The following is a 26,678-nucleotide window of genomic DNA, read 5'->3' as shown; positions in this document are numbered from 1 at the left end:
GTTCTAATTAGGACGAAACGCGGATCATGTACTCTACTGCTATCCACCAACCATCTTTTCTTAGAAACTATCATGGATTTATTTATTGTATACATGGATTTGTAAGGGGTTTTTATGTGTGGGTGTAAGTACATCCCAACGACATGTCATTACTTGTTGTTGATTTCATTGTTGGTCATAGTTCAAATATCCACAAAAACTTAATTGAAATTATGTTGAGAGAAGACTGATAGTGAGACTTTTAAGTATGTATTGTGTTCTGTGATATTTACTTCTATGAACCTATTATTATCAAAGACGTTCTCTGTCATGCAGATTTAAAGTCTTTGGTGTCTAAGTTGTACATTAGCTTGTTTATTCCAGTTAGCGTTTCTTAGTAAGGTTGTTTTTTATGGGATGAGGTTGTCGACCACAGGCTCAACCTTCCTTTCTCGGAGCAGCAGTAGCTCTAGAAGAGCTACAGGCGGAGTATCTGGGTAGTATCATCGATGAACGAAATGGATCTGATGTAGACGTAAAGGCGAGGATTGACAAAACAGTGACAGAATTACCACAGTTCAAACAACATATGCAACACAAAACAACTACCTGTTAATCAATATCAAAAAACACAATATTCAGTAAGAACGTTAACACAGTTAGTTCTATAGTATGGAACTGAAAACTGTAGATCTACTACAAAAGTCTTCAAAAAGATACACCATATTACAAACAATTGTCTACACATGACACTCAATATCCGTTCACCGGATACCATCAGCAAAATCCTACTGGGAGAGAGAACAAACCAGTTGCCAGTCGTAGTGGAAATTAAGAAAAGACGATGAAATGGATAGGATACACATTGAGGAAATCACCAAACTGCATCATGAGGCAAGTGATAACTTACAATCGTGAATTGAAACGCAAAAGAGGAAGGTCGAAGAAGACACTGAGTCGGGAATTGGAAGCAGACTTGAAAAGGATGAATCAGAACTGAAAGCAGGTGGAAAGGATTGTTGAGGACAGATTTGGAATGAGAATGGTGGTGATCGGTCTATGCTCCTTCATGAGGATTAACAGACGTAATTAAGTAAGTAATTTGTATATGTAATTTTGTTTATTTTGTTAGTAAATACTTAATTGATTTCCTTCTTTTAAGTTTAAATTATATAATAACACTTATACGTTGTTTTATATGAGTCTTCACACTTTTCTCATGATTTCATATTAATCTGAACAATAACAGATTAGAAGTTATGCAGATGGAGACGACCGATAGAAAGTCTTCGACCAAAGTTTCGGGTTTATTGATAATTCGAAGTGAAAATATACCATTCCTGGAATACGTTAGTAAATGCCTGATTATAACACTGAAGTGTATGGAGTTCAGATTGCATGTGAATCAAAGATCTCATAAACACGAAATATAGGTCTAGGAATTACTAAAGATTACCTTCAACCAGTCTAAATCTTATCATAGTCCATTCAATGTAGGCCTACTTAAACCAGTAACTAAATCGGTTAATGCTCAATTATTAACCAGTAGTGAATCAAAAATGTGTTGATGTTGTTCACATTTTAGATTGAACTTTGATCGCCCCCAAATGCACTGATATGGCTGACAGTAGAGCCCTATCTCTTATACGGCCACACGTATGCAGTCTCTGCCAGGGAAGTCCTACTCACTTCATTCTCATGACCAGGGTGTTGCTTACGAAAATGAGAGAATGAAAAGCGAATGTTTGGCAGGGGCTTTAACCGGGTTGGTGGATAATAGAGGATCCACCCAGTGAAATTAGAAAACCTTGATTCTAAACCAATGGTACACATGGGATCAAGTATCCTGAATCATACAGAATCTACCCTGCAGTCAACTATCTATTTTGTATAGGCCGCCGACCATCATTCTCCAACCCACTCTGTTTTGAGATTTCCTTTCTAGTTCTATCCAATTTTTGTCTGTCTCTATTTCTCGATGTAATGTGTTCTTTGGTCTTTCTCTTTTCCTTTAGACTTCAGGATTCCATGTGAAGGCCAGTCCCAAGCCCGGATAAAGGAGGAGGGTTGGGCATTGGGTTAGTGACCCCATCCCGTAGAAAACTAACTCGATAAAAAAACGCTAACCAGATACTAAAATTAGCACCAATTTTAATAGTTAACCAAACATATGTGATGACCTTGTGGTGGAAAGTAATTTTTTTTTCTATTAAAACGAAATCTCTCCAGTACATTCTTGAAAGAGCAGCATATTGAACTAAGTTAATGATTATTATTAGTGTCATAGATATAAATAAAAATGTAGGCCCTCGAATGTCCTGATACTGCTGATAGTGGAAAGAGCTAGCTTTCTCTCTATCCAAATGCTCTCACATGACAGAGCGCACACAGACACATGTTCAGAGAAGTCCTAATCACTGCCTTCTCTCAGTATTACTGTTGTTAACGACATTCAAGGAACGAAAAGAGAATATCCGACATATTAACCAGGTCGATGGATACGCAGGATTCACGTAGGGGAGTTGGAAAACACTTATTTCAAACCAGTGATGCACATGGGTTCCAGGATTCTAATGAAATAAATGGCATATGGACCTATTGATAGTCATCGACTACCATGGGACTGCAACTCCTTAAGTTGCTCCACTGCCTTATGGATTAGACCTTTAGGTCAAAGGCTCAAAAGTCATCTGAACTGTTTGGGAGATCCAGAAAATTTATTAGAAGACAGGCTTTGAAAACTCTGAGAAACATCTTATCCAATTAGCATTCAATAGAAGTTCTGCCAGAAACATCTAGAAAGTGGGAAGTCAGATGTCAACTTTCTGATTAGATGATTACTTATACTGTTACTGTGTTTAGTAGAGTTCCAGAAGTTTTTGGAAGCTCAAGACCATGTTAAACACTATAAATTCCCTAGATTTTCTGTACATAAACGAACCTTTGGTGTAAAGCGTTCTCTTCCATATTTCTCACCTTTTCTCTTGTGTTCAAGTTGCTGTGTAGATTTAGCCTGTGGATTACTATGAGAGCTTAGGAAACCCAATCAGGAGTTCAATTAGAAGATTTATCAGAACTGACGTTACTAAAACATAAAGGAACTGTATACATTCACATCAACATCGTAGAATGACAAATATCTTGGTGTTGTATCAGCTTTTCATTCTTTATAACCTTCAGTGAAACGTCTGACTCCTTATGAATAAAACCTGTTTTCTTCTTTAGTATGTTATCTTGATAAACGATCCTCAGTAATTCATTATTTTCCTGAGTGTTTTTTTTCAATTTTCAACAAACACTTGATGTTTTCATATTTGGTCAGAAGGGGTTTTTGTGGATATTTCAATATTTTCATAGTTGAAATCATGAGTCAATTGAAGCTAGACCACTATGGAAAACCTGGAAGCATTGAATGGCCGTTTCGTTTTATTATGGGACTACTCAGCAGTGCGCATCCACGATCCTGCACCCGCGAGATTCGAACACAGGACCTACCAGCTTTGCACCGGAGCACTTAACCGATAGACCACTGAGCCGGCATCTGATGGTGTTACTGTCTAACTTCAACTGACCCACGAAGTTGAGCAACCGTTCACCAATTGTCTTCATATTTATGTATTTATTAGAAAGGCTGTGGATAAATCACTAAATCTTCTAATCACTTTACGACAATATTACTTACTTACTTACGCCAGTTAATCCTCATGGAGGAGCATAGACCGATCACCACCATTCTCATTCCAAATCTGGTCTCAACAATGCTTCTCAGTTCTTTCCAGTTCTGATTCATCTTTTTTAATGTCTGCTTCCAATTCCCGACTCAGTGTCTTCTTCGACCTTCCTCTTTTGCGTTTCAATTCACGATTGTAAGTTATCACTTGCCTCATGATGCAGTTTGGTGATTTCCTCAATGTATATCCTATCCATTTCATCGTCTTTTCTTAATTTCCACTACGACTGGCAACTGGTTTGTTCTCTCTCCCAGTAGGATTTTGCTGATGGTATCCGGTGAACGGATATTGAGTGTCATGTGTAGACAATTGTTTGTAATATGGTGTATCTTTTTGAAGACTTTTGTAGTAGATCTACAGTTTTCAGTTCCATACTATAGAACTAACTGTGTTAACGTTCTTACTGAATATTGTGTTTTTTGATATTGATTAACAGGTAGTTGTTTTGTGTTGCATATATTATTTCAACTGTAAGAATTCCTTCTTCGGTTTGTCAATCCTCACCTCTACATCCGCATCAGATCCTCCATTCTCATGAATGATTCTTCCAAGGTAAGTGAAACTTTTCATCTCTTCCACAGCTTCTTCACCACGTGTAATTGGTTAGATGTTCTCCGTATTGCTTTTGAAGATCTTGCTTTTTCCTTTGTATATGTAGAGGCCTACTGATGCAGAGACTGTTGCTACACTGTTTGTCTTCATCTGAATTTGTTGGTATGTATGTGATAGAATAGCTAGGTCATCCTAATTTTTTTTCTGGTTAGCGTTTTTTTTAGCGAGTCGGTTTTCTACGGGATGGGGTCGCTAACCCTATGCCCAACCCTCCTTCTTTACCCGGGCTTGGGACCGGTAGTAACCCCCGGAGGAGCTACAGGTTTAGTCATCTGCAAAATCAAAATCTTTTAATATGATTTCCAGCTCTACATTTTATCTCATATTTTCCCTCACATGTTGAGGTCTCTTCATTTTACCATCATATACAACAACAACAACAAAAAACAACCCATATTATTATTTTAACAAATATGAAAATTGATTTATTTTGTGTAAAAATATCTATTATCCTATTAGTTACATGGTAGATTTTCTTTACTGTCGCCTTTCATCATTACTCTCTCTATCTTTCATGTAACTAGTTAAATAGATAGATATCACCACCCTAACAATTCTGGTTAGTAAAAATAAAAGAAGAATAACGATAAGTGTATTGTTTTTTTCTTTTTTTCTTTCTCTTTTTTTAAAAAAAAGAAACCCCATATTTTATTGATAGAAGCAGTTGTTCAATTCTTCTTCTTTGTTCCTACTAGGGGAGACAAGCCAAATGTAAAAGGAAAAAAGAAAACTAACTAAGAAATAGATCTCTCTGTCTCTCTATCTCTCTCCCACTATGGATTTCTTTAAACATTCATTAGTGAAAGAAACGACAACAACAACAAATAACATTCACAATAATACTATAGAGATGTCCACATGAACATTCTTTAACAATGTACTACATTCCACATAGTCGGTGGTAACAACTTGGTGTAATAAGTAATTCATTAACAATTTAGGAAAAAGACAACAACTAAACAAAATAAATCATAAATCATTTTCAAAAGAGTTACTTTTGTATATCCATTTAAGTAGTATATTTCATTGAAGTAAAAAAAATAGATAAGAAATAACAATGATCAAAACTATTTGACAATTTCTTTTCTTTTCTTTTTAATTTTTATAATTGACAAATTCTATGTTTTTTGATTGGTTGAAAATTATACCGTTCAAGGTCATGGGATAAATGAACCAATAAGAATAGAGTGTATATTTAAATTTCAAGTTTTTTTTTAAACTGATGAATAATAAATATGATTTAATTGTAAGAATATTTTATGAATTGAAAAAAAAGATTGAAATTTTGTAAACTATACTACTTAAATACACTAATCTATGTATATATATACTACTTATATATAAAGATTTGAATATAAATGAATGAATGGAATGAGGAATATTTAATACAGTTATTATTGCTAAAAATAGTATCTAAATTTGGAAGATGAATTCAATCATTAAAATATTTGGATTATTTATGTTATTTGGTAAGTATAATGTTATTATTTACTTGTTTATTAATATAGATATTAGAAGTTAATATATATTTGTCATATCAGAAGAGGGTTTTCTAGAGATTGAATAGTTGAATTCATGAGTGAATTGAAGGCTGAACCTGAAAGGATTGGACGGTCGTTTTATCGTAGTATTGGAATACTCTTTGGCAGTGTGCATTCATGATCCCGCTCGTGGGATTCGAACCCAGGATCTATCGGACTCACGCGTGTACACTTAACCACTAGATTACAAAGCGCCCAAAATCATAAATTTCGTGTTCGATTGCCGCGTGCAGAATCGTGTATGTGCGCTACTGAGGAGTCCCATACGGCTGTTCAGTGTTACCATGTTTTTCATAGTGGTCTAACTTCAATTGACTCATGATTTCAACTGTTAAATAACATTTAATTGTTAAAAAAATTTATGTGATTTATTTCCTTACAATATTATTATAGCTTTTCAAATACTTAATGGTTTCATAAAACTCTACATGAAGAGCTTTCAGTACTGTATATTTTTCTCAGGTACATTTGTAGAATATCGTTCCTTGTGTTACATAATCCACACTTATGATAAAGGTATACGCAGTAGTTTGATAAAAACTCAGATCATTAAGATCCAAATTTAAACTTATTAATGCAAATAATCCTAAATCTAAGCTAATGGGTTCGAGTCCCGCGATTGGGGTCTTAAAAGCACAGTTCTGAGGAGTCTCATACTAAAACTAAAGTGATCATCCAGTGATTCCAGGTTTTTAATCGTGGTCTAGCATCAATTGACTCGTGAATTCGTCTATTATATTCGTTATAAATAAGAAAATTTGTAAGGGTACCACTCACAATATATTGGACAATTGTTTTGTTTAAGTGTTAGAATTCCTAATAGTGTTTATCTATGATCTTACTAGATATCTTTCAGGTTTTACAGTAAGAATCTAATCTTTATACCATTAAAATAAAAAGCATTGGACAACATTTCCATCCTCTTTTGATATGATGTCTTCTCTTCTTTATTGAAATATAAAAACTGTTCTTTAGTGAATCAACGAATTGGTATACCTCTGATGAGGATTTATCAAACGGTTGTTATATATATATACATATATATGTAACCGTCATTGTAAGCTTCCTATTTCGACTTGTCATTTGTTGATTTGCCTTGCATCGCTTATAAATCAAGACTCAGTTTATGAAGATAACATTGACTGATCTACAAAACCAAGTAAACTGAAAAATCTAAATTGAATGAACTTAAAGAGATCAGTAATTTCAATAGTTGAGACCATGAGTCAATTGAGGCTGGACCACAATGGAAAAGCCGGAGGCACTGGACGGCCATTTCATCCTATTGTTGGGCTCATCAGCAGCGCTCATACACGATCCCGCCTCGCAAGATTCGAACACAGGACCTATGAGTCTTGCGCGCTAACGCTTAACCTCTAGAACTTTTAAGGCAGCATCCAACGGTGTTAATGTCTAACTTCAACCAATCCAGCGAGTTACTATCTCACAACAGACCCGGTTGAACTCCACTGGTCATGACATCAACTATTGAAATTACTATAACATTCACAAAACCCCTTCTGATATGAAATGACTAATTGTTAAAATATTGTTGACTGAAGATCATTTATATACGTTAATGGATAAAAACTAATTTGGTGTTCAAAATGTTTGGAAACTCAATACGTCATAGTAAACATTAAAAACTCTTTCAATTAAGATAATATCAAGGTTATACGCTTAGTATGCATATATACCAATAAGAGACTGATCAATTGCAGTCCTAAACATCAATGGGAAGATTCAAAAAAACAATACCAAGTGAATTTAAACTTCACCCCATTGCACAAGCAAGTGGCTATCAGGACTTAGTAGCTGAATGGATGATGCGATGGCGTTTGGAGCGAACGATACTGAGTTTGAGTCCCAGAATGAAAATCAACTTTGAGATACAGGTACATTCAGATGACGAGTCTCAAATAGGACGAAACACACGTCAAACTGGATTCCACTGCTAGCCACTAACCATTTTTGCTTAGAAGTGACTTATTATTGCTAAATAGAGATTATATATTCTATCATTCATACAAATGTATTAAAGACATCTTTGTAGATCAAACTTACTACTTATTAATAAGTAAATTCCCCTCATTATTAAGAATGTGTGGTAACAAGAGTTATTTTATATGAATAGTTTGATTTTAGGGATATACTTCATAACATTTACCATCCTTCTCCCTCCCTCCCCCCTAATTCCTAGAATGTTTCAGGTTACTGTATTCCAGATTTAACAAATATTCCGACACTATTGACGAATTATACATTTTCACTACTGTTAGTGATCACGTTTGTTCAAATATGTAGGTAACATTTGATAAAAAAAATAAGATATTGATTAGTCACAAGGGAATGACGAGTACAGTTATATGATATATCCTTGTGGGCCAGAGTAACTTTACATTGGTTTTCAGGAGAACCGGAGATCATCTAGACCTTCATGTGACAACCCAGATCGATCTCGTTTAACAGGAGATTCAAACACCGCCCACGCCTAAACCAAGCAGTATAGCTCAATCCCATTTGCAGAAGAGCTAGACAGTACCCAGACTTAAAATTTATAACCTGAATAGAAATGACCAATGTTATATTTACTCAGTATTTGATGAGTTAACATCTATGAATCCAGATGACATATTGTTAAATCCGATAGAAACCATCCATTCTCACAAAAGATAACAAGGAGGTCTTGGTGAAGAGTATTTATTTATTTATTTTTATTTATTTAACCACATAAATATTGGTACAATGAAGCACCAGATAAATATGCGCCGCACAAATCTCATTCGATTTGTGTGAGGGCTGTGATACTGCCCAGGTGCCCAGACTGAAGCAGGTGGTTTTCTTAGGGGACCACACCTCGAGCCTTTGACCTGAAGGTCTAGTCTACAAGGCCGTGGAGCATCGTAAGGAGATACAGTCCCATTGTAGCCGGTAACCGATGATTGATTCATACGCCATTTGTTCCCTCAGGATCCTGGAGCCCATGTGCACCATTGGTTTGGAATGAGGGTTTTCCAACTCCCCTAGGTGGACTCGCCGTGTCCACTAACCCGGTTAAAGAGCCGGACATTCGCTTTTCGTTCTCTCAATTTCGTTAACAACAGTAATGCTGTGAGAATGCAGTGAGTAGGACTTCCCTGACAGAGACTATATATTCGCGTGGCCATGTGAGAGCGTTTCGAGAGGGAGAACGGACTCTCCCCACTTTCGGCCGTAACAGGGCATTTGGGGGCCTTGATGAAGAGTAAATAAGTATCATAAAATCTAGGTCTATAGCTTTTATTCATTCCAAGTCTATCTCCTACCTATCAACATGAGATGAATAGTCAGCTTGTAATAAGACAACTATGATTTATAAAGTTAACTTAATCGAATTCATTCCCATTAAAAAAGAAAAAGGGGACAAAGAAAAGGAAAGAATAAAACATTCTAGTCATAAAACTACCACCTCTCATTTTAATTGTAAGATACAATCTACATGATGAGAAGTACAAAAACTTTATGTCATTCATCAAATAAGGGTTATTTCCTTAATTAAATATGACATTATTATTAGTAGTATTATCATTACTACTTTTACTAACACTAACCGTACTACTTATATTGGGAAAAAAAGTTAAAACTTAAGCAATAAACTGTCGAGATCATTGTGCAATTTTTATTCCTCCTCTTCCTCCTCCTCCACCTCCACCTCCTCCTACTACTACTACTACTACGACTACTACTACTACTACAACTACGACTACTTCCCTTTCATATACACATCTACACCCATAAAAACAAATAAAATAACCATATAAATTGTTTAAAATAAACTCATAATGTATCTTAATAATTGAATTCATCAGTGGATCGATCTAAGCAAGACCATCATTGAAAACTTGGAAGTAGTGAACGGTTGTTTCATCTCATTATGGGATTCCTCGGCAGTGCGCACCCGTGATGGTGAACTCGGGACTTGAAATCAGGACCTTCAGTGTCGTACACAAACGTTTAACATCTAGGTTCAGCGATCTTACAAGTTTTCAATGATGATCTTGCTTAGACCAATTTATGAATTGAACTATTAAAATAATGATAATCTTCACAAATCCCTATTTTGATAATAATGTATCATAGAAAACAACTTTCATTCTCATATAGAACATATTAGTTAATAAACAAGAAGTTTACCAACTTATTCAATTTATAGTTGAAATCATGAGTCAATTGAAGCTAGACCACCATGGAAGACCTGGAAGCACTGGACGGCCGTTTCGTCCTATTATGGGACTCCTCAGTGGCAGTGCGGATTCACGATCCCGCCTCACGAAAATCGAACTCAGGACCTACTAGTTTCGCGCCAGAGCACTTAACCGATAGACCACTGAGCTGGCATCCAACGGTAAGCAGTGACCAGTGGAGTTCAACCACATCTGTTGTGAGATATCAACTCACTGAAAACAATCGATAAACGGTTGCTCAAACTTCGTGGATTGGTTGAAGTTAGACATTAACACTATTGGATGCCAACCGGCTCAGTGGTCTAATGGTTAAGCGCTCTGGCGCGAGATTGGTAGGTCCTGGGTTCGAATCTCGTGAGGCGGGATCGTGAGTGCGCACTTCCGAGGAGTCCAACAATAGAACGAAACGGCCTTCCAGTGCTTCCAGGTCTTCTATGGTGGTCTAGCTTCATTTGACTTATGATTTCAACTATGAAAATACTGAAATCTTCACAAAAACCTTTCCGATTATTCGATTTAAACAACTACTCTGTGGTCAATCAGTGTATATATATTAGTTATGTAAGTGACCATTTGAAATCAGAGTAAATTAGTGATTAGTTCGCCAGGATGGGATTGTATAAAGAGTATTGAAGTGAACAAGAACACCAGTGGGAACAATCAAATGTATTTCAACACTAAAATCTGAGAACTATATTATCAATATTTCATTTGCAAAATGTTAATCAATTGTCTCAAACTTTACTGTTCCTTATGCAAATATCAGTCAATCGTCCCAGACTTTCATTGTTATTGCATTTCCATACCAATTGCTTTCTAATCCTGTTCCTTCCTCCTAGATCTTCTTGACCTTCTACTGTCAGACATTTTATTCCAGACTAGCTTTATATACTACTTATGTTGATATAAGTAACAGACACTACAGTATCAATTCTTTGAAAGTTATAAATATGTTTTGTTGATGAGTACCAGATAGAATAATAAAAGGTTGTATGGAGAGATATGTCTGATATGCTGATTAGCATATTTCACGTAGGAAAGTTTTATTTTTCTTGAGGAAACTGGTGCTTTCACCAGGCTTCAAAGTTTGCTACATCACCAATAAGCTTTTTCTGTTGATATATACAATTGAATAATCACTGAATAGTGACCTATATTATGTCTATCTAATCCTTTAGTGTTGATCGAATTTCCTACCCCCCACCAGTATGTATGTAAGCTATGTTAACAAGTTTCAGAGAGTACGAAACCTAGGTTTTGATTTCTTTGTCAACTACTTCAAACCACCTAGCATTAAGATACAAGAAATGTAATGTTAAGTCAGTAAGATTAGTGATCATAATGTAACTTGATGGATAGAATTAGAGCAGTGCTGAGAGACTAGGCAAATGATTCAGTGATTAATCAATTAGAAAACTGTTTTTACACAATGTAAATAACCGATGGATAGAAACAAACGAGAACAAACTGGTAGCTAAGCTATTTCAGTTTTTTTAAAATATTTTAATCAATTGAGTGATAAGCATTTAGTTGAAACAAAATCAAGTTCAAAGATGTGAATCATTGATCTATAACTTAGTCCTTCACGATATAGTAGTCAATGTAAAAACTGGATCATGGATCATGAACTGATCAATGACCGACCACTATTGAAAACCTAGAAGCACTGAACGGCCATTTCGTCCTAGTATTTAGCTCTTCAGCAGTTCACATTCATGATCCCGCATGCTGGATCCAAACCGAAGACCCTTGGTCTCGTGCCCTAACGTATAATTTCTAGACATTGATAGTTTCATGATCTCAATTAAAACTCAACAATCTCCGCAACTTTATACTGAGAGAGATAATTTTATTGAGAATCCCTCTTTCTTTTGCATGAATCTCTTTATCAAGTTCATTTACAATGTTTCCATTACATGATTTTAACCTCTTTTGAAATAATGGGGAAATTTTCTGACCCAACAAGATCCTTTCAATGTTTTTTGAGTCATCCAAATTAAAATCTTTTCACTGTAAACCTTTTATTGTCGTTCTAAGTAACATCACTGGCGCTTACACTATCTAGAAATCAGCTGTTTTTTAGTTATTCCATAAGTGACATATCAGATTATCCTGATAGCTTTCTTTGATGTTGGTCGTCTTCATGGGTTTCGGTATCTTCAATTGTATTTGTATTCCTGTTTACCGATTTGCTTAAATGTTATGTTGCTATTAATTTCCCTTATATTCTTCAAATTTCATCCATCCTCAAATTTCGGTTCTTTCAGTCGAGTTCACATTTATAGTCATATCTGTGGACTAATATCACTGACGACATACTGCACATAGATAGACAAATAACATGTGACGATTACGCGAATTAGAGAACAGTGAATTGTCAAACCGGACCAATGACGTATAAAACCCGTACGAGCAGTCTAGAGTCTCTATTGGTCCTTATATCCGCCTAGCCTTGCCTGTTAAGTCCAGAACATCGATGCCAGCATCCACTATACTAGTCAAACATACTTGATTTATATACTAACCAAACAGACCACATCGTACCATAAAATAGAAAATAACATTTGTACAGGAAATAACCAAAAGTGGCTTTGATTGTGGGAGACTGTAATTAATGAAGTGGGCATCACTTAAGAACAGTAAATCGCATCATCATAGTTTGTAGGTTAAAATGAAGCTTATAATAAAAGGAATATAGATATACACAATCTAGTTACTGAATAATTAGTCCGTGAATAGTTCTCAGAAGTTACCCGTAGTTTAATCTTCACTAAGATACTAACAATATAATTAACTAGTTAATTCTGTGACGTACTCAGTACAGGACTCCTCAGAGGTGCGCATCCACGATCCCTTCCAAGTGGGATTCGGACCCACGACCTTTGATCTCGTGGACGAACGCTTAATGTCTAGACAATTGTGTTGACCGGCATCCAATGGTGTTAATGTCTAATCCCAACCAATCTACGATATTGCACCACCATCCTACTAAATATATTCAATACTTAATTAATTTCAATGAAAGTAACTGTCAATTCTGTGTAAAATGATTTGATGTTTTTGCGGTAATAGTGATCAGTTAAGTCTATAACTAATCATTGTAATGTCAGTTTAATTAGGCTTTCTTCCAAAGAAATAATTAGCTTTGATGAAACAAGTCGAAGGGGAAAAACAGAGCGATTCTTATATAGTTATGTTTTAATCATTAGGTAATCATACTGTTCATTTAATTGATCAGTTAAACTTATTTTAATGACTTTTCTCATGGATTAATATGATATCCCGTTGAAGCTTATTGTTTGTACTTACTTACTTACTTACTTACTTACGTCTGTTACCCCCTGTGGAGGAGCATAGACTGACCACCAACATTCTTTATCCAACTCTATCCAACTATTCTGTCCAATTGTTTCCAGTTGTTATTCATTCTTTTCGTGTCTGCTTCCAATTCTGGATACACTGTGTTCTTTAGCCTTCCTCTTTACTGTTTCCCTTCACGATTCCAAGTTAGCACTTGTCTTGTGATGCACTTTAGTGATTTGCGTGCATCTTATGCGAACTGTCACGATATTGCCTGAAGTCACAAGCTTTATAAACAAAGATGAATAGTGATTAGTAGTGGAATCTAGTTTAACGTGTGTTTCGTCCTGTTCCGAACTCGTCAACTGGATGTACCTGTCAAATCTCAGAGTTGATGTTCACTCTATGACTCTAACCCAGTACTTAGTAGCTAGATGAATAACGTGATGGCGTTTGAAGCGAACAATACTGGGTTCGAGTCCCAGTGTGAACATCAACTCAGAGGTGTGATGAGTATATCCATTTGACTAGTTCCAAATAGGATGAAACGCTCATCATACTGGATTTCACTATTCATCTTTGCTTATATATTAAATATACTTTAATTTATCAATGATAATAAAGAATAAGGGTTAATAGAAATAATGATTGATTTATTGACTTTCAATAATTACTTTTTCTATACTTTACTAGGTAATATCACTCACCTCACTCTCTCTCTCTCCACCACCCCCTTCCCCCCGCACACACTCACTTTCTCAATTTTTCAATCCTCTTTTTTCTAGATTTAATTTAAATCATAAAACTTAGAAGCAATTGGTCATATATCATGGAAACAGTAAAAACTGGGTTTGTTTTTTCGAAAAAAATGGGTCTGAACGTTATTCATTGATTCAATGAAATGGTTAACAGTAAACTGATTGAAGAGATAGGAAAATAATTGGTGTGAACTAATAGTTAAGGTCATAAGGAACATTTGAATGTTCAATATGTGTGATTTATCCAAATTTTTTGTATCCATTTTTTCTATTTATCTAATGGGTATGTGTGGATAGTCGAGTGTAAGTTGTATAAAACATTTCAATTAAAGATTCTGGAATACCCCTCGTCAAGGAGCATAGGTCGATCACCAAAATTCTCCATTCACTTCTGTCTTGGGCAGTCCTTTATACTTACTTCCATTTCTGATTCATCCTTTTCATGAATGTTTCCGACTTTCGATTTAGTGTGTCTTTCGACTTTCCAGTTTTCCGTTTCGCTTCACGATTCCATTTTAATGGTTGTCTAGTAATGAAGTTTGATGATTTCTTCATTATGTGTTCTATCGACTGCTAACGTCTTTTAATAATTGTTATTTCAGCTGGAAATTGATATTCAATATCTTACGTGGACAATTTTTTAAAATCAATAAATGTACTTTTTTGATGATGGTTGTAGTAGCTCTCGAAGTTTCAGCTCCGTACAGTACAACTGTCTTAACGTTCGTTTTGAAGATGGTGATAGTGATATTGGTTGACATACAGTTGTTTTGAGTTCCGTATGCTCTCCAACTGTAGAAATGCTACGCTTATTTTACCAATCCTCGTCTTTACGTCTGCATCGGATTCTTCACGTTCATCAATGATGTTGCCTAGGTAGGTGAAAGTTTTCACCTCTTACAGAGTTTTTCTATCAAGTGTAATTGGGTTTTGGGGAATGGTTACTTCGAAAGTATTCGATGACACACTGGCCAACCTTCAGGATAAAAAACAAATATATTGAAATTTAAGTATACTTCAATATACAATATATGGCCATCAAATGAATAGAAACTCGGCTGAAAGCAATACTGAAAGCCATCGACATAAAGAACATTGAAATCGTTGTGGATAACCTCAGACAAAATATGAAGCGTTGATATTATTTTAAAATCTTTAATTATATTTTTACTTGTCCTATATCTCCCCTATTGATGTTGAGGACTACAATTGATCAATATCTTATTAGTATATGTGTATCTTGTGCGGATTGCCTCGATATTGTCATTAATTCACAAGCATTATAAACAAAGATGGATAGTGGCTACTAGTAGAATTCAGTTTGACACGCGTTTCGTCCTATTTCAGACTCGTCAGCTGGATATACCTGTCATATCTCAGAGTTCATATTCAATCTATGAATTAAGGCTATATCAAGGCAATACTTAAAGTATGCACATATATATCAATAAAGAGACTGATCAATCGTAGTCTTAAACATCAATGGGAAGATTCAAACAAACAATATCATGTGAATTTAAACTTCAACCCATTACACAAGTAAGTGGTTATCAGGACTTAGTAGCTGAGTGGATAACGTGATGCCGTGTGAACCGAATGGTACTGGGTTCGAGTCCCAGAGTGAACATCAACAAGTCTCAGATGCAGGTACATCTAGCTGACGAGCCCCAAATAGGACGAAACGCGCGTCCTGGTTTCCACTGCTAGCCACTAACCACTTTTGCTTATAATGCTTGTGAATTAAGGCTATATCAAGGCAATACGCACAGTATGCACATATACCAGAAAGAGACCGATCGATTGCAATCTTAACACATCAATCGCAAGATTCAACCATAACAATACTAAATGAATTCAAACAATCTTTTGTTTTGAAACCATGATAAAAAATCAACAGCTAATCAACAATAGTTTTGTTTTGTTGTTTCTTTTCTTTCTTTCAAATGATCCTATTATTAGATAAAAAGGAAAACAAACCAAACTACAATTGCCCACTGATTGTTTCTTCTTCTTTTTCTTTCTCTTCTTTTATTATTAGAAATAGAATAGATGATAGTTAAGATTGAAATATGGGTATTTGAAAAGTAAACTATTCAATATGTTCAATATAGATATATAGATATATTGAAACATTCAAAACAGTATGATTTCAATATTCAATATTTCATTTCTATTCATTGGGTATTGTTTTGTTTGAATCTTCCCATTGATGTGTTAGGATGGCAATTGATCACTGTCTTTATTGGTATTTATGTGCATACTGTGCGTATTGCTTAGATATTACTTTAAGTTACAAGTAATATAAGCTTAAATGAATGGTGGTTAATAGTGCGATCCAGGATGGGAGTTTCGTCTTACTTTGGACTCGTCAGCTGGATGTACTTGCATCTCAGACTTGTCAATATTCATGCCTATCTATCTGTCTATCTATCTACCTATCTATCTGTGTTCATTTAGGCTATCAACCAATGTTTCATTTTAAGCAAAGATGGATAGTGGCTAGCAGTGGAATCCAGATTGACGCGCGTGTCGTCCTGTTTCGAACTCGTTAGCTGGATGTACCTGCATTTCAGACTTGTTGATGTTCATTCTGAGACTCGAACCCAATACGGTTCGCTTCGAACGCCATCACGTTATCCACTTAGTCACTGAATCCTAATAGCCAATTGCTTGTGCAATGGAGTGAAGTTCGAATTCACTTAGTATTGCTTGTTTGAATCTTCTCATTGATGTTTAGGACTACAATTGATCAGTCTCTTATCAGCTATAATGTTTCATTTGTTCAATGTACACTATATATGTAGTTATTCAGCATTGAAGTGAATTGATATAGATAATTACGATCATTACACTTGAACAAACAATCATACAGTAGAATAGAAAGTTTTTTTGTTCAAATCATTGGAAATTTAGATTAATCTTTGGTGATCAAGCACTGGATAGTTGTTTTTTCCCATATTTAACATACTACATCAACCGGCTTGCTTACATAATATGGTCACAAATGAAACTAAAGATTGTCATAGGTAAACCAGTTTTTTTGGAATATTTGCCTGAAATTGAAAAAAAAGGGGAGAAATACCAGTTAACGTAACTGAGGTTATCCATCCATTATCTTTTTAAGGCAAACGCTTCATGTTAAGATATAATCTTTAGTAATGGTTTTATTGAAAGAGGTTAAAATTATTAACATATGTCGGCTATAAATATATCCATGTGGTGTGTTCTACAGGTGTCAATAGATAGAAGTAGTATGTATCAACAATCGAAAGTGAAATATCTGGTAGTAGAAGGTTAAGAAGATCGAAGAGAAGAGAATGAGCACAAAGAGTGATTGGCATGGAAATGAGGGAACAATCAAGTCTAAGACAATTGATTGACATTTTGCAAATGAATTATTTCCTGTATGATTCTCAAATTCTACTAAAAGATTGTAGAATTTCGTATTCAAATACATTTGAGTGTCCCTACTTATGTCCTCATTCACTACATCCATAGTAAACTGACTTATAGATACTGAATGAAAAACATAAATACAGCCGTAATTGAGGCTTAAAGTATACAGTCTAATGTATAACATTCACTAAATGTATGGAAAACTGACGAAAAGGGCTGGATATAACAAATGTAGTGAACATTAGAAAGGTTGACGATTACTTCAGCTGTTAACATCGACATTACACTCCATCTATGTACAATCTACCCTTACTTTAAACTTAAATTACATATGATTGATATCTGAATATGTGTAATGTTATCATCATAGTGTAAATGACTTGTTCCTTCTAATACTCATATACTATTCATTACATAATTTGATAAGGAATCATTCTTATTGCTATTGTTTTAAATAAACTATCAACATTGCTGATGTATTGAATAGTAGATACTTTTGAGTCAAGTATGCACTTTGAAAGATTATTAAGTGATTCCTATAGAGTTGAAAATCATGGAGTCATTGGAAGGTAGAGCATCATGGAAAACCTGGAAGCATTGGACGGTCGTTTCGTCCTATTGTGGAACTCCTCAGTAGTGCGCATCCACGATCCTGCCTCACTAGATTCGAAACCAGGGCCTATCAGTGATTCTTTATTCTTCATAGTTTGTATTCTCAATGAAATTTGGTCAAATTTCCAGGGAGTCTGTGCATAAAATATCATGAACAGCATGAAGAAAAGATATTTATAAAAAGTTGTTTTTGCTTTAAAGAATCCAAATATTAACTAACCTTCTATTGAATGAATAGTAGATAGGATGCTCAGTGGTCTATCGGTTAGGGGCTCTGGCTCGAGACTGGCAGTTCCTGGGTCCGAATCTCGCGTGTGCGAGATCGTGGATGCGCACTGCCTCTGAGGAGTCCCACAATAGGACGAAACGGCCGTCCAGTGCTTCCAGATTTTCCATGGTGGTCTAGCTTCAATTGACTCATGATTTCAACTATGAAAATACTAAATTCTCCACAAAACCCCCTCTGATGAATAGTAATATGTGGTAGAAATGATTTGTTTTAAGATGATTACAGTTAATTGTAAATTTGGAAATTCACTAACCAGTTAAAGGCATCAAAAAATTATTGAATTTGATGTTTTCTGTACACAGTGGTCAACGTGATGCGTGAAAATTTCAAGTTTATATTTAGTTTCTTACAATAGTGTCGGTAATGTGGTTCCGCATTGATGAGGAATCCCATAAAGGGACAAAACGGCCGTCCAGTGCTTCTAGGTTTTCAATGATGGTTTAACATGGATCAATTCATGATCTTCATTGAAAATTCACTTTTAACTATCATTTAAAATGTAAGATGGGATTGATATTAAGATGGTGCAGAAGATTTGTATCTCAGGTGGATGATAGAAGTTTTTGCTAATGATGTCGTTTAGAAAAAAACGATGAAAGTTCCACAATCGAACCATCCAGCTCAGAGAACAGAACTTCATCGAAATTGGGATTCATATTTTATACAGTATCGTATTTTAATACTTTATCTGATCACTCAGAGATCAACTGTAGTTTGATTAGTTCATTGACATGCGCATACTTACAGCGTGGTCAGTTTCTGAATAAATCTTTCCTTACATGGAACATATACAACCAAACCATGCATTATTCCATATAATGTAACTTTCTAATTGACACCAAAGAGAAAAGATAAACAAATGTTTATAGAAACTACGCATTGACGCATAGTTCAATAGGAAATGCTCATATATATGAGTTTTCCTAGGGGTCAATGAACAAAGGTGTGAGTTTCACTTCATTATACCCAACTTTATAAGTTTTTAATTTCTAAAACACTTCTAAATGATAAGCTGAGATAATGGTGGAGGGCAGTGCAATCCAGTTCTATTTGGGACTCATCAGTTGGATATACCTATCACATACTAGAGTTGATGATCACTCCTGAACTCGAACCCAGTACCGTCCACTTCAAACGCCATTACGTTAATATCAACTCTTGGATGTAAATACATCTAGCTAACAAGTTTTAATTCGGACAAAAGGCGTATAAAACTGGATTCCACTACTAGCCATCAACCATTTTTGCTTAGAATGCTCGTGACTTAAGGAAATATCGTAGCAGTTCGTACAGGATGCATATATGCTAATAAGAGAGAGACTGATCAATTGTAGTCCTGAATGATGATTAACAAAATCCATATACTATTGAATTATTTCTATCCAAATATTTGGAAAAAAAAGAAACATATCTTACTTACGCCTGTTACCCCTCGTGGAGGAGCATAGGCCGCACATAACTAACACATATCTATCTATGTACTTAAACTAAACCATTACAACAGAATACAACTTATATTAGTCATTTCATTGATGTGATCTAACTTATCTCATGCTGTTCACCCTTCAAGAACTATTATGTAATAACTTTCAATGATAAATTACAAGATTGTAATTGATATTCATGTATGTAGTCATAGTAACAGTGTATAATGGAGATAAAGAAGCATTACCTATGTTTTTGTATATTAATGAAGATTCCAATGAGTGAACATGTTTGTTACTATTCAGGTTCTTTATATTCTCAGTTGTATTAATGTATAAAACACAACGGGTGGTATGAAAACTATCATGTATATTCTGTACATGTGAATTAATTGATCGGTTCTTCAGTTGATATACATATTATACTTGAAATAATGAGTCAATTGAAGCTAGATTACTATGGAAAACCTGGAAGTACTGGACGGCCGTTTCCTCCTATTTTGAGACTCCCCAGTAGTGCTCATCCACGATCTCACCTTGCGAGATTCGAATTCAGGATCTATCAGTCTCTCTAGCGAGCGCTTAACCTCTAGAACCACTACGAAGTCCCACAATAGGACAAGACGGCTGTCCAGTGCTTCCAGGTTTTCCATGGTGGTCTAGCTTAAATTGACTCATGAATTCAACCATTAAATTCCTCTTATCAAAATGAGGATTTGTGGAGATGGTAGTATTTTCACAGTTGACTTCATGAATCGATGTAAGCTAGACCATCACTGAAAACTTGAAAAGACTTGGATGGTTGTTTCGTCCTAGTATGAGACACCAGCAGTGCTCATCCACGGTCTCGCACCAAGAAGACTCGAATCCAGGACTTTCGGTCTCGTTCGCGAAGACTTGACCTATAGACCATTGAGCTGACCGGGATCCAACTAACTTAATTATTGTACTCAAATAAGAGGTGTAAATAAAAACTTAAAAAAATAGTCAAAAATGTAACAGAAATGGACTTCATGTTGTTAGATTGTACATAGTAATTATGTCATTACGTTAACGAGTTCATAATATATAAACTAGTCAATGTGATCTAAGATAGCAAGTCTTAGATTTGATCACGAGATCCATTCATTCATATGGTTAAATATCATTTCAACATTTTAGGTTAGGCAATCTGAATTCTTACTTTAATTACTCAACTTAACTTCCTATTTCAACTATCAGTCCTCATTCCTCACACTAAGTTATAACCTTTTCTTGACTCTTGAAGTCTCTCAAGGTCACTCTGACATCTTTCAAGGTCGTCGCCATTTCTATAAAAACTTCATAGTTTATATCATCAACTAATCTTAGCTAGATCATCATAGTGAGTCAAGAGGGACTAAACAAGTCGTTTTGTTCTTGTAAAGATTTCTCCAACAGTACTCACCTACAGCTTCACCATTGAGGATCGAATCCAGGAACTTGAGTCTCACACGCAAACGCTTAACCTCTAGACCATTCAGCTGATATTCAATAATACACTTGTCTAACTTTAAACAGTTCACAACATTGCTTAACAGTCTTCCGTTGAGTGAAGTGAATAAGTGTCTACAACCTGAAATGGTTGAATTACACTGGACATGGTTTCTCACTAGAACTTTAGAATCTGTATCTTGAAGCCCATCACCAGTAAGCATATGATGCAATTATATACGAAGAATAATTATTCGTGATAAGATAAGCTAATAAATATGCTTAAAATTATGATTCCTTATGAAAAAATAATCAACATCAAAGCTGATAAATCGGATAACTATGAATAATTTCAAGATCTCTATATTAAGCCTTGATTATTTATTTGATGAAGTAGCAAATAAATCGTTTTTATTTATTTATTTAAACACATAAATATTGGTACAAAGGGGGACCAGATATATATGCACCACACAAATCTTATTTGAGTTGTATGAGGGCTGTGATACTGCCCAGGTACCCAAACTGAAGCAGGTGCTTTTCTTAGGGGGCCACACCCACAGCCTTTGATCTAGAGGTCTAATCCACAAGACAGTGGAGCATGGTGAGGAGATGCAGTCCCATGGTAGCCGGTGACCAACGATTGATTCATACGCCATTTGTTCCCTTAGGATACTGAAGCCAGCCCGTGTGCACCATTGGTTTGGAATCAGGTTTTTCCAATTTCTCTAGGTGAACTTTCCATGTCCATCAACCTGGTTAAAACGCCGAACACTGTTATAGCTATTACCAAATGATTATAATTTCACCAGTTAATAGTTGCCATCGATATGCTTGAATGTACTTGTATTGAGTAGATGTTACTTTCAGCAATCATTAACTGTAATAGAAACTTTTCCAATTCATGTTCATTGATCATAATATTTGTGTATAACATAATCATTCGGTCTAAATACACAGTTCAGTACAACTATCAATGATTTCATGAACTGAAGTTATACCTTGATTTGTCTCTATGCTGTACTGTACTAAACGTCCAGATGAATTTGAGTATATAGTGGCTAACTATATATATCATGTATCCCAGCCATTTCTATTATGAATGATTTATAGTTTCATCAAACAATTTGTCATACAGATATGGAATCCAAATACTGAATCTCAACATTGTTCACATTACTTACTTACTTACGCCTGTTACCCCTCGTGGAGGAGCATAGGCCGCTCACCAGCATTCACCATCCAACTCTGTCCTGGGTAGTCCTTTCCAGTTGTTATTCATCCTTTTCATATCTGCTTCTATTTCCCAACGTAATCTATTCTTTGGCCTTCCTCTTTTTCCATTTTCCTTTCGGATTTTAAGTTAGGGATTGCCTCATGATGCACTATTGTAAACATTGTTCACATAGTTATGGTTAAATACTATTAATACATAAATATCCTTCATAAAAGTCATTTTCACAATTATAAAGCTAAACAGAATGAAATACTCTCATGAATATTGATGTAGGTTTGTTCTCTGACCTGGATGGTTTGATTGTGGAGTTTTCATCGTCCTTCAGAGAACAAACCTACATCAAAATCACCCACCCACCTAAGCTACAAATCTTCTCCACCATCTTACTCTCATGAATAGATAGACAAAATAACCCAAATAACATGGTTCATACATTATGCAAATTTGATTAGATTATTCATAGTTGCTAACGCAAAAAAAAACAAATAAAATAAACAACTAAACACTTTGATTTGGCATCGGCACGTATACACGTGCACTCACATGTGCTCACCTATACTCATACAACGAACTTTTAAAAAAATGTTTTTTTTTCAAAGAAAACAGCGTAGAAACGAAAGAAAAAGAAAAAGACAAACTTTAATTAAACAAAACTGAATAAAGTCGGTTTGTACGGGAAAAAAAGAAAAAAAAGAAAAAGAAGACTTAAAGTGTATAAAGTAATTCAATTTATTTATTTATAAAGACGAAATTCGACTTATTTCTCTAAAGACGAAGAAAACCAAATGGTTCGGTCTTCACTTTTTTTTCTTTTCTTGTCGTTGAAGGTGTAAGGGAAATGAAAAAACACTAAAAAAGAGAGTCAAATCAATCACTTAAAATGGTTAGAAAGATTTCTGATCAAATGATTAGAGAAACTTTGATAAGCTTTAATATGTACATGAATGGTTAATGATACCAAACTGTTATGTTTTAAATGAAAATTTGAATAGGAAATAAAAAGTTCTGGGTTCGAATCCTGGATCAGGATCTGAGGTTGTGGATGTACACTGTTGAGGAATTACAGATTAAGACAAAACACTTGTCTTGTAGTTTCTGGTTTTGAATGAATGTCAGACTCAGGTCTGTTTTTAGTTCACAAATTCCCTGGTATAGTCGAGGGTGGGAAGAGTTAGCTCTGCCTTTCCAAATGCTTTCACATGACCAAGAGTATACAGCCACTACCAGGGAAGTCCTACTCACGGCATTCTAATGACCATGGTGTTGTTTACGAAGTTGAGAGGACGAAAGGCGAATGTCCGGCAGGAGCTTAACCGGGTTGGTGGATATGGAGGATCCACCTAGATAAGTTTGAAAACACTGATTCCAAACCAATGGTGCACATGGGCTGGTTTCAGTATCTTGAGGGATTAAATGGCGTATGAACCATTCACTAGCTACTATGGGAGTGAATCTCCTGACGTTGCCCCATGAATCGTACTTTTTTCTTTACAACTGATAACTATAGTTAAAAAAACGAATGTAAAACTGTCGATTAAAAGATTCATGAATGCATCGAAAATCGAACTTAGTGTAGTGAACGAGAACACAAGTAAGGACATTCAAATTTAAAGTCCGAGGATCATACAGTAAATAATTCACTTGCGAAATGTCAATCAATCATCTCACACTTCATTGTTCCTTCGTTTCCTCACCAATCATCCCCTATTCTCGTTCACTTTTCTTTAATCTTCTTAACCTTCTACCACTTGGGATTTCACTTTCGATTGATGATATATACTACTTATATCTGTTGACATCAATAGTACATACCACACTAGGACTATCGATTCACGTAGTTAATCCGATACATTTAACTACACTGATTATGAATTTACGTTAATGCTTCAAAACTCCAATGAAAAAAATAATCATCATATAGAATAAATCTTTTTATAGGAGCATAATTACTTACTTACGCTTGTAACCCTTGTCCAGGAGCATAGGACGACCATTAGCATTCGCCATCTAAACCTGTACTGAACAATCCTTTCCAGTTGCTATTTATTGTTTTCATATCTGTTTCCGATTTTCGAAGTAGTGTGTTCTTTAGTCTGCCTCTATTTCGTTTCCCTTCAGCATTCTACGTTAGCACTTGTCTAGTTGTACAGTTTGATGATTTCTTCAATGTGTGTCTTAACCACTTCCAATGTATTTTCATAATTTCCTCTTCAACTGGAAGTTAGTTTGTTCTGTCCCATAGTAGGCTATTGCTGATGGTATCCGGTCAACGAATATTGAGTATGTTGCGTAAACAAATGTTTATAAACACTTGTACCTTTTTGATGATGGTTGTAGTAGTTCTCCACATTTCAGCTCCGCAAAGTAGAACTGACTGTATTGACGTTCGTACTGAAGACTATGACTTTGATATTGATTGACATACAGTTGTTCTGAGTTCCATATGTTCAATTTTCAATCAGTATATAGTGAAACATAGATGATTAGGATTCGATCAGAATAAAGGGAATTAGTTCGGTCAATATTCTATTTATATCTAAATTGTCATATGCTGCTTACTATACTGCTTAACTTAGTATAGTTCTTTGTTGATCTAAGATTAAATTATTAAAACGAATAAATTTTGTAGAGATATCAACTCACCGAAGACAATTGGTGAACGGTTTCTCAACTTCGTGGATCAGTTGAAGTTAGACATTAACACCGTTGGGTGCCGGCTCAGTGGTCTATCGGTTAAGTGCTCCGGCCCGAAGCTGGTAGATCCTGGGTTCGAATTTCGTGGGTGCGGGATCTTGGATGCTCACTGCTGAGGAGTCCCATAATAGGACGAAACGGCCGTCCAGTGTTGCCAGGTTTCCCATGATGGTCTAGATTCATTTAACTCATGATTTCAACTATGAAAAAATTTTACTATCATTTCACTAATTGATCTTATAAATGACATTAGTTGTTAGTTCTGTAATCAATCAATAGGATGTTTACATTTTATTTAACTAAGGAATAAAACTTTCTATCTCTTTCATACATATAGTTCCCTTTATCATCTTAAAGTGAATGAGAACGGAGATATAAACAGAATAAGATGAATTTATCTATGATGTTCTAGTAATTATAATTATAAACTAGTTTAGAAGCTAGACTATGATGGAAAACTTGGCGGCCGTTTTGTCCTAGTATGGTATTCCTCAGCACTTCGCATCGACGACCCCTTACGCGGGATTCGAACCCAGGACGTTTGGTCTTGCGCGCGCTAACGCTTAACATCGAGTTGGTTGGTGATAATTCCCAGAAAACCCTATTTGATATAAGTATCCTACTGGTTTATCACTGTCAGAAACAAAGGGAATCTTTCATATTAAAGGGAACTGCTACTCTTTGTTGGATTCAGAATAGAGTTAGATGAAGGACAGTTGATGATTAGGATAACATATCACGAAATGAATAAAATTGAAATTGTGGAATAATATATTCAAACTGAGTGATCTTTTGCTCAATTTCTAATGGTTGTCATAAGAGAGGATTGTTAAATATCCTCAAACAAGAACTCACTGCTCACTAACTAAATTCAATTCTTCAAGGAAAGACAATCTCGATGTTTGAATTAATATTTGGTTTATAAAAGCAGTGGTTTTTCGGTGATTACATATGGAAGTGGCCCAAAGTTTGTGCTAATGATGTCGTTCAGAAGAACGATGAAACCTCCACGACCAAACCATCCAGCTCAGAGAACAAAACTCCATCAAAATGGTTATCTTATTTTAAAGATAGTATTCATCATAAACTGACAATCCCTAAATTATCATTGAATAACAAAATCTAAAGAAAAGTTGTCTTTACAATTGATTGATCACTGGGTGGTGATCAATGTCATGCGTGTCAAATCCTTCTTAGTGCTGATCGAATGCTATCGATCAAGTTGCAAAGTGGCCACCAGTATAGGCGGCTCGACACTGCGTGCACTATATATATTGAGGTAAGGTGGTGGTTGGAGGTGGTCAACAGGAAACCCTGGACCTGGGTTTCGTGCTACTTGGCACTCGTCAGCAAGGTTTACCTGTAATCTTGAGGGAACTGATGCTCCCTGACGGGTTTCGATCCCGTGTTCACTCAGCTGTGTCGAGCCA

The 26,678-nt window shown here is 35.4% G+C and overlaps 1 protein-coding gene across 1 annotated transcript in view; it reads left to right on the top strand.

Moving 5' to 3' along the window:
- The first annotated feature begins 5,595 nt into the window (after nt 1–5,595).
- Smp_031680 (nAChR subunit (ShAR1-alpha-like)) overlaps nt 5,596–26,678 on the top strand; it is a 69,828-nt gene continuing 48,745 nt past the window's right edge. The window contains exon 1 of the mRNA XM_018798782.1: nt 5,596–5,791. Within this exon, the coding sequence (XP_018653690.1) occupies nt 5,749–5,791 (43 nt within the window). The 5' untranslated portion in view covers nt 5,596–5,748. The remainder of the gene's footprint in view (nt 5,792–26,678) is intronic.

This window comes from Schistosoma mansoni, chromosome 7, assembly GCF_000237925.1.
Source record: "Schistosoma mansoni strain Puerto Rico chromosome 7, complete genome".
NCBI classification, from domain to species: Eukaryota; Metazoa; Platyhelminthes; class Trematoda; order Strigeidida; family Schistosomatidae; genus Schistosoma; species Schistosoma mansoni.
The sequence above is the reverse complement of the archived record's forward strand: the minus strand, read 5'-3'. Positions and strand labels throughout refer to the sequence as shown.